Here is a 10,318-nt window from a genome sequence, read left to right on the forward strand (position 1 = left end):
TCCGAGAAATGAACTGTAAATTCTACTTTCGTTTTTGACTCGATTAATACTCTTGTATTTAACTTTCATATTTAATTCGTACACATTGTAAAATATTGTATTTTTATTTCTTTCAGTTTTACCAATCTACTGACTATCATGTAAACCTTTCTGGTGGAATTTATAATTACAATTTCAAACAAGTTGTGTTCGTTATATCTTCATCGAGATTGCGATTGCAGTCACCTGGTTAAACTAGTTGAGTCCGGCTCAGCATAGTAAATTGACAACAACTTGTCTACACATCTCCTGATCAGGAAATACAACGGAGCATCGTTCGTAGCTGTTACATCGACACTACGCAACACAGCTTGTGCGTCCTAGGCAGCAAACCAACAACGTTGAACAAACATTGCCGATTTACATCATGGATCCCAGTCACGCGGAACAGCAAGAAGAGGTTCAGCCCCAGAGGGAGATGTCACTGAAGAACCTATAGAGAATCCGTCTATAACCACACATGTAGATGAAAATCCCGAGACGAGGCGAGTACGCGACCTCACAGAAAAAGGTAAAGGCGTTTACACAGAAAAACGTAACAAGTTCTGTGAGGAACTAGAGGCCCTTTGGTCAGATATAACAACCCAGTTATTGGAAATCACCACACCTCCCAATGAACTTCAGCAAGTCTTAACAACTCAGGACAATCTTGTAAAAGCCTGTACAAATTATCGTAGACTCACAGACGAGTATCTGGACTTCCTAAAAAGGACCAGAACGTTGGACAGTCAAAAAGACATTGACGCATGTAACCTCACATTGGATCTTCGTCTGTCCAAAGTGGAACTGGCCATGGAATCTCTACACGAGCATCGCCTTGCCCTCACTAAGGCTAAATCAACTAAAACAAGGACCTCAGGCTCAAAGGGTAAGAAAACCTCACACAGCGGTAGCACTAACGTATCGAATATGTCAAGCCTAGCACGGAGGAAGCGTGCCAAAGCAGAGGCCGCTAAATCAAAAATAGCCTTTGTTGAACAACATTCACTTATCCTACAAGAAGAGGCAATGTAAGAGGAACAAGCCCTGTTCAGACAATCTGAAATGGAACAGGAAGCAGCGCGCAAAAAGGCTGAAATGGAACAGGAAGCCACACTTAAAAAGGCTGAAATGGAACGGGAAGCCACACTTAAAAAGGCTGAAATGGAACAGGAAGCCACACTTAAAAAGGCCGAAATGGAACGGGAAGCCACACTTAAAAAGGCAAATATGGAACATGAGGCAGAACAAGAGGCCATACGCAGAAAAGCGCAAATCAAACAAGAGGCTGCACGTGTTAGCCGAGAAAAAGCCGAGCTGAAGGCCAAGTTAAACCTTCTAGAAGCACGCAGAGAGGCTGCAGCCGCAGAAGCCGAAGCTCGTATCCTGGAATACGACGACAGCCAAGCGTTTAGCGATCTCCCTAACGAAAAGGAAGACCCGCTCCAGCGTGTGCAAGATTTCGTAAATAAACTTCCTGTATCAACTGCTTTAAAGGAAGTAACAGGACCTCAAAAGAAAAAACAAATTCCTGTTCATATCGAGCTGAGTCACGAAGCACCAGCGTTCGTGCCATCCGTGGCACTGAACTTACTGTCACAGACATCTGCTGTCTTGCCTTCCGATACTAAGTCACCGGAAGTTACCTCTATCCCAGATCTGGGATTAGTAACCGGCATACAAAAACTAGGCCTTTCAGATAAGATTCCGGCTGAACACCAAACACAGGGTGTTAAAGAAGCGATCCCTGTCTTACGCACAAAACAAGACGTTATAGAAGAGATCCCTGTTTCACACCAAAAACAAGGCGTAATAGAAGATCCCTGTTGCACACCAGCAACAAATCAACCCAACATCGGAGATTACTAGATTTCTCTTGCGTAAGGACCTGCTTTTCTCCCGATTAACAAGCTTTAACGATCGGGCAGAATCCTTCCATACATGGAAAGCAAGCTTTAAAAACGTGGCAGACGAGTTACAAGTATCTGACTCGGAACAGATTGATTTATTGATCAAGTGGCTCGGTCCTGAGTCTGCTAAACATGCCATAAGCATAAGAGCGTCGAACGCCAATAATCCTACAATAGGTATACAAAGATTATGGAAGAGGCTTGACGAGCGGTATGGTGCTCCAGAAATGTTGGAAGCCTCTCTCAGGAGTAAACTTGACAAATTCCCAACCTTGACGAATAAGGACAACGCACGTCTTTATGAACTGTCTGACATTCTATCAGAAATAGAATACCACAAGGAAAATCCCAAGCTGGGATGTCTGCTAGCTTAATTTGATTCACCGACCGGAATAAACCCTGTCATTGAAAAACTACCATATGGACTTCAGGAAAAGTGGATTACAAGGGCGTCTAGATACAAATCTAACCACGGCGCTGCCTTTCCTCCTTTTACAGAGTTATCTGCATTCATCAGTGAAATCAGTAGAATTAAAAACGATCCTGGATTCATCTTTGGTTCAAAGGTCACACCAAATACAAAAGGTGCTGCGCCAAGGTTCACGTCTTACCCCAAGACTAAAGTTGGTACTCATAAAACAGCGGTTGAGCAGCAATCCGGAGACGCCAGCAAACAAGGTCTTTGTATTCTGCACAATACAAAGCATTCCTTAAATGAATGTCGAGCGTTCCGAGCCAAATCAATAGAGGAACGCAAAGGTCTTTTGAAAGAAAACAATGTCTGTTACAAGTGTTGTGATTCTACCAAACACAGAAGCCGGGAGTGCAATGTACGCATAAGTTGTAAAGAATGTGGAAGTAAACAACACACTACCGCACTACACATCACTAGACCACAGCAACCTGTAAGTTCTCAGTCTAGCTCACCTAAGCAAGCTTACGGCGGGGAGCCTACAGAATCGGCTGAAACTAAGTCAACCTCAGTTAACTCTATCTGTACTGAGATCTGCAAAGATACATATAGCGGGAAATCGTGTGCTAAAATACTTCCTGTGAATGTTTATCACAAAGATAACCAGTACAAAGTTATTCGAATGTACGCCATCATTGATGACCAAAGCAACCGGTCACTAGCATCGCCCGAATTCTTTAATCTTTTCGACGTCAAAGATAAACCGGAGAACTATACTCTATCAACATGCTCCGGCAAAGTAGTCACTTCCGGGAAAAGAGGAAGAGGTTTCGTCATGGAATCAATCAATGGTAATGACAAGTTTGATCTTCCTGTACTGATTGAATGTGATCATGTTCCCAATAATAGGGACGAAATACCTACTCCTGAAGTTACAATGCATCACCCTCATTTAAGAGAACTTAGGGCTAGCATTCCACCAATAGAGGAAAATTGCCAAATTCTTCTCTTAATTGGCAGAGACCTTATAGAGGCACACCATGTCCTTGACCAGCGCATAGGACCACCCAGAACTCCATATGCACAACAATTGAAACTGGGTTGGGTAGTGATAGGAGAAACTTGCATTAACAAGCAGCATGTGCCTCTTGAGTTAAATGTCAAAATAACTAACATTTTACCTACAGGACAACCTTCAACGTTTCAACCATGTACAAGCAAATTTGACATTCGGGAAAACTACACAGACCCCGTTAAGAAAGATTTACAATCACCACTCTTTGAAAAAACAAAGGACGATGATAAGCCTGGAATGTCATATGAAGACAAAATGTTCATGAAACAGATGGACAACGAATTTGTCAGAGACTCGGAAGGAAGTTGGGTAGCACCGTTACCGTTCCGAGTGCCAAGACAGCCATTGCCAAGCAACAAACCACAGGCTCTTCATCGTGCTAACATGTTAGACGCCAGTCTGAATAGAAACCCAGTAAAGCGGGAACATTTTCTTACATTTATGAGTAAAATCTTAGATAATAATCATGCAGAGCTCGCACCACCGTTGGGCGAACATGAAGAGTGCTGGTATTTACCATTGTTTGGTGTTTATCACCCGAAGAAACCCGATCAGATTAGGGGTGTGTTTGATTCTTCCGCCAAATGTAATGGAGTTTCACTCAACAGCGTCCTGCTAACAGGTCCAGACTTGACCAATGATCTCTTGGGAGTACTGCTGCGTTTCCGCAAAGAAATGGTCGCAGTAACTGCAGACGTTCAACACATGTTTCACTGCTTTGTAGTGAGAAAAGACCACCGAAATTATCTGAGATTTTTATGGCATAAAAACAACGACCTACAAGAGAACCTTGTCGAATTCCGCATGAGAGTTCATGTGTTTGGAAATAGTCCGTCACCTGCCGTTGCTACGCTTGGACTCAGAAAAGCAGCTCAGGCATCAGAACAAGAGTTCGGCAGTCACGTGACTAGCTTTGTTACTAGAGACTTCTACGTTGACGACGGTCTTACGTCATGTCCTACCAAAGAGGAAGCTGTTAAGCTCATGAAGGACACACAGCAAGCATTAGCAAAATATGGAAACTTACGCCTTCACAAGTTTGCCTCTAATTGTGCGGAAGTTATGTCTGCATTTCATGCCAGTGATTTGGCTTCAAATCTGAAAGATCTAGACTTAGAATGCGACAGCAAACCCTTACAACGTAGCCTTGGACTCAGTTGGGATGTAAACACTGACAATTTCTTATTTCAATTATCATCTGAAAACAAACCAATAACTCGGAGAGGAATTTTATCGACGATAAACAGTCTCTACGATCCTCTTGGATTTTTGGCTCCTGTGATTATAAAAGGGAAACTACTATTAAGGAAAATAGTATCAGAAACCGTCGACTGGGACCAACCTCTCTCTGATGACACAGCAGCTGAGTGGAAATCTTGGAGAGATACTTTAAATGCTATCGAAACATTGCGCATTCCACGTACTTACGTGCCGTATCTCAGCAAAACAGCCACAAAGGAGTTGCATGTCTTCTCTGATGCATCAGAAAAAGCCATAGCAGCTGTTGCATTTCTACGCACGACCGACAGTAGTGGTGAACCTAACATAGGGTTCATTCTTGGGAAAGCTAAAGTTGCACCAACGAGTGGTCACACTATTCCACGACTTGAATTATCTGCTGCTGTATTAGCAGTTGAGATTACACAAACCATTGTGGATAATTTAGATTAACATATAGACACCGTGAAATTCTACACAGACAGTAAAGTTGTCTTAGGTTACATCAGTAATGAGACAAGAAGGTTTTTTATCTACGTCGCCAATAGAGTAGAGAAAATAAGGAAATTTAGCTCTCCAACTCAATGGAATTACGTACCAACTAACCGTAATCCCGCAGATTCGGGAACAAGGTCCGTACCAGCCCACGAAATTCATAACAGTGAATGGTTATTGGGACCAAGACAACTTCTTTCCTCAGAACAGAAGAATTCTGAGGACATATATCAGCTAATAGATCCAGAGGAAGATGGAGAAATTCGTGCAACTGTTAATGTTGCAAAAACATTTGCCACACTTGAACATAAAGGTATCGGAACTGAAAGATTCAACAGATTCTCAAACTGGACATCACTTGTGCGAGCGATAGCCTTTTTAGAACGTTTCTCCCGTTTACACGGGTCAAAACAGGCAGCACCAGTGACCTCTCTGGAAGGCTTTTCGAATGCCGAAAATTTCATCTTAATATCTGCTCAATATGAAGTTTACGGCGATGAAATAAATTGCATTAAACGTCGGGAACAAATTCATAAGCGGAGCCCGATAGCTAATCCCAATCCGTTTGTGGACGAACGAGGACTATTACGAGTAGGAGGCCGTATTGCCAAATCTGACTTAAACCTCCGTGAAAAGAAACCATTGATCGTCCCTGGACGCCATCATATAGCGACATTATTAGTTCGACACTACCACGACACGATAAAACATCAAGGTCGCCATTTTACAGATGGAGCGATTCGTTCCGAAGGATTCTGGATCGTCGGAGCTAAACGCTTGATCTCTTCTATCATTCACAAATGTGTGACATGCCGCAAACTAAGAGGAAAAACTGAGTGTCAAATCATGTCTGATTTGCCAGAGGACCGTCTTGAGCCGTCACCTCCGTTTACCAACGTTGGAATAGACACATTTGGACCCTGGACAATTGTTTCACGTAAAACACGCGGTGGATACGCAAACTCAAAACGTTGGGCAATTCTTTTCACATGCTTAGTGACTAGAGCTGTTCACATCGAACTAATCGAGGAAATGAGCTCTTCAGCCTTCATAAACGCCGTCAGAAGATTCGCCGCTATAAGAGGTCAAGTTAAAATTTTCCGATCCGACCGTGGAACAAACTTTATTGGCGCAATCGACGATTTAAAGATTGACTCAATCAACGTTGAAGATGGACCCTTCAAGAACTTTCTGTACAATTCTGGTACAACTTGGATCTTCAATTCGCCGCATTCGTCCCACATGGGTGGAGCCTGGGAGAGAATGATTGGTATCACCAGGAGAATTCTTGATTCTATGCTTCTAAATGCAGCCGGAAGAAGCCTTACACATGACGTGCTCAACACACTAATGGCAGAAGTTTCAGCAATAGTGAACTCTAGACCTCTGGTACCGGTTTCAACAGATCCAGAGAATCCGTTAATATTAACTCCAGCTATGTTATTGACACAGAAAACCGACTACATATTCACCTCAGATCATCTTGGAGAATTCGATAAACGAGATCTATGTCTTGCCGAATGGAGACGAGTACAGGCTCTTGCCAGTGTTTTCTGGTCCCGTTGGAGGAAAGAGTACCTGCCGTTACTACAACAAAGACGAAAATGGACCGAAGATCGCCGTGATCTCATCGAAGGAGACGTCATTCTTCTAAAGGACAAAAACCTTTGCCGTACCCAATGGCCCGTTGGAATTATAGTGAACTCATTTAAAAGTTCAGACGAACATGTCCGAAAAGCAGAAGTGCGAGTAATCGTTAATGGAAAAGCCACAACCTACACACGCCCTATCGTGGACATGATTCTTCTCATCGAGAATGACTGTGTATAATTAATATTATAGTGATACTTTGGATTTATATAATCAGATATTTTAGTGTGTGACATATTTGAAATAGTGATATCAGTTAGACATCAGACGGGGAGTATTCTGTTCCACATTCTATGTTTATTTCTTGTTTTCATTTTATCCGGAACAAATTGAACTGGACCGATTTCTTAAATCACCGTTTTTATCGACCACTTTTAATTTCTGTGACACCGTCCGCATCAATATTTCAACACATGGAAAATGGACGACATTTCTACTTTCTGAGGAAATCGTGACATACCACTGTCAAGTACGTTTGATTCATTCATAAACTGTGATAATTAATCTGTTTAACTCCGATATTTTTGGATAATAAAGTGATTTATTAATACATACGAACTGTAAGTTATTTATTTCCGAGAAATGAACTGTAAATTCTACTTTCGTTTTTGACTCGATTAATACTCTTGTATTTAACTTTCATATTTAATTCGTACACATTGGAAAATATTGTATTTTTCTTTCTTTCAGTTTACCAATCTACTGACTATCATGTAAACCTTTTTGGTGGAATTTATAATTACAATTTCAAACAAGTTGTGTTCGTTATATCTTCATCGAGATTGCGATTGCAGTCACCTGGTTAAACTAGTTGAGTCCGGCTCAGCATAGCGTTGCTGGTCAGTAAATGTGACATTGATGTCAAATGCATGTCAAAACAACAATAATTTTTAACCATGTTGAAATGTTTATCGACAGAAATACTGGTTTCATATAAAAGTTTTGGTGTTAATTTCATTGACATACTCATGTCAAGTGATCCATTTTTTAACACTAACTACAACTGTTACAGTAGAAAATTGCAACTTGTCACGGAAGATGTTTAACTACAGAACTAGTTCAACCAACTGTCGTCCGCCGGTCCGTCACATTCAAATTTTCGTTAAATCCAACGGGTTCGACGATGGTACCTAATTCAAAGAACTGTATTTGGTATTCTAGCAAAACCAGCATGCAAGGTTGATGTTAGGTATTTTAAATAACATGTGGACTAAAACAGCAAAAAACACCGTTACTAATAAATAATTTTATAGATTTTCTATTTATCTACCCTGAATCTCCCCTTGCATGAAATAAAAAAAGAATAAAAAAGCAATGGTTGTTCATAACACTAGTTCCCTGCACACACGTGCATATAAGAAAACCATGCAAATGCATAGCGCGTTTGATCATATTGTTCACCTCAAGATCACAGAGTAACAGTGTGACCTTCAAAATGGACCAAAAGTTCACGACAAAGTACTAATTCAAATCAAGCATGCCATTGCGCTAGTTTGGAGCATTGACTTTGCTATTTGACGAAAACGTCTCATCTTTGCATTGAACCACATAAATGCAAGATAATATACACATATTACAGACAATAACAGATAAAGAAATCAAACAAATAATGCCAATATTTGCCCGACTCATATTGTAACATGCAGAAACGATACACCTCAGAAACATGTTTTAACCCGTCGCCCATGCCATGTCATTAACCTCAGTCCTTTGTTATCCTTGTATGTTTTTGTCTTTAATTTGGGATGTTTAGTGTGACGTTCATTTAGCTGAACTAGTACAAAGTACTGTTAAGGAACAATTTGAAGCCAACCTACTGGGTAGGGGACTTTCTCGCTAATTTGAAAACCTATTTGCTGCCACTTGGTTGTGTTGTAATCTCTTTGACCATTCCCCGGCTCTGTTCTCTATTATACACATTAACAATATACTAAGCACATCCAAATGTTCGTTTGATACACATACCTTGATAAAGGGTTAATTTGAACAGTGAGAATGAGCTGTGTAATTATTTTCATAAATACACAAAACGCAAGAGAATATGTAACGATATTTTTGGGGGAATAGTAATGACATCCGATGGATTGACATGACATCATCACTAGGGCAATACTGGCCAAAATATGTTTGTCTGGTAAACAATTTAAATAACATGTATAAAGTTATGTTTACACGATGACATGACCTACAGGTTTACTATTAATCTTAGGGATATATCAAAGAAACTGGTATTTGTATTGCTATTTTTAATCTTTCTGATAGGTCCTTAGACCTGACACTTTCATCTTTCAGTTACAACAACATTCCGGCTGCATATACAACGGCGATCAAGTTTTTTAAGTCTTTTTTTAATATACCTTTCAAGTATCAAATTATTATGGACCAAATTTTCAAAACCATTCTAGTAATTCTGTTTTGGCTAACAACATCATCAGCTATGGATATTCTATTTTATTGTGTAATCTTAATTCTATTTGGTACAAAGAATGGATTTATCGCCTATCCTTAGATTTTGAAACGGCCAATACTAACGTTAGTATAATGAATAGACGCTGTGATTTGTAAAGATTTGTATTTATTTCATTAATACGATTTGAATTCTTTTATTTAATTACTATTACTATTGTTTTGATCGTAATTTTAAGCTTTATTTTTTAAATTCATGAAATACTTCCATGTAATATGTATGAACTGATACCTCAAAACGATTCATTTGGAAAATATAGGGCTCCAGATGACAAAGATAAATACTATAAGGTATACGTTCATTAAACGAATAGGCTGCATCTTGTAGTAATTTATAAAAACACGAAGATATTATCTTATTATTTCCAATGAGACAACTATCCACTAAAGACAAGGCTTATAACAACTTGAGTCTTTTTATCTTTTCTTGATTCGAGCTTCACAGATGAGTCTTTTGTAGACGAAACGCGCGTCTGCTGCAAATACAAAATTTCAATCCAGGTATCTACATGTATGATAAGTTTATCTATACCATCTGCAATAATTGGCAAATCCTATTAAGGAATGACTGTAATATTGTTTCTGTCTAAGAAGAAATAACATAAAAAATGTGGTGCACACTGAATAACACGCGTAGAGGACTATTTAAAGTACGCACCACATTTTTATGTTATTTCGAATAGGCAGAAAAAATATTACTAATTTCTTATAAAAAAAAGAAGTAAAAACACCAAAATACTGAACTCCGAGGAAAATTCAAAAAGGAAAATCAAAAATCAAAAGGCAAAATCAAAAGTCGGAACACATCAAACGAATGGATAACAACTGTCATATTCCTGACTTGGTACAGGCATTCTCTAATGTAGAAAATGGTGGATTGAACCTGGTTTTATAGCCAGCTAAACCTCTCACTTGTATGACAGTCGTATCAAATTCCATTACATTGTCAACGATGCATTAACAAAACAAACATTCTCAAAGAGTAAAAAATGTCAAAAATAGAGGTACAGCAGTCAATATTGTGTTATCATATTAATATCACTATAAAAACAACAAATGTAACGAAGAAGCACA

The 10,318-nt window shown here is 39.6% G+C and overlaps 2 protein-coding genes across 2 annotated transcripts; both read left to right on the forward strand.

Moving 5' to 3' along the window:
- Positions 1-1,083: 1,083 nt before the first annotated feature.
- LOC139504292 (uncharacterized) lies at positions 1,084-7,602 on the forward strand. The gene is made up of 3 exons (XM_071294357.1): positions 1,084-1,827; positions 2,360-7,247; positions 7,469-7,602. The coding sequence occupies exons 1-2, from the start codon at positions 1,084-1,086 to the stop codon at positions 5,084-5,086; spliced, it is 3,471 nt and encodes a 1,156-aa protein (XP_071150458.1). The 3' UTR covers positions 5,087-7,247; positions 7,469-7,602.
- On the forward strand, positions 5,145-6,958 carry LOC139504293 (uncharacterized). Its single transcript, XM_071294358.1, has 2 exons — positions 5,145-5,157; positions 5,334-6,958. The coding sequence occupies exons 1-2, from the start codon at positions 5,145-5,147 to the stop codon at positions 6,956-6,958; spliced, it is 1,638 nt and encodes a 545-aa protein (XP_071150459.1).
- Positions 7,603-10,318: the final 2,716 nt, after the last annotated feature.

Source organism: Mytilus edulis, chromosome 14 (genome assembly GCF_963676685.1).
Source record: "Mytilus edulis chromosome 14, xbMytEdul2.2, whole genome shotgun sequence".
NCBI classification, from domain to species: domain Eukaryota; kingdom Metazoa; phylum Mollusca; class Bivalvia; order Mytilida; family Mytilidae; genus Mytilus; species Mytilus edulis.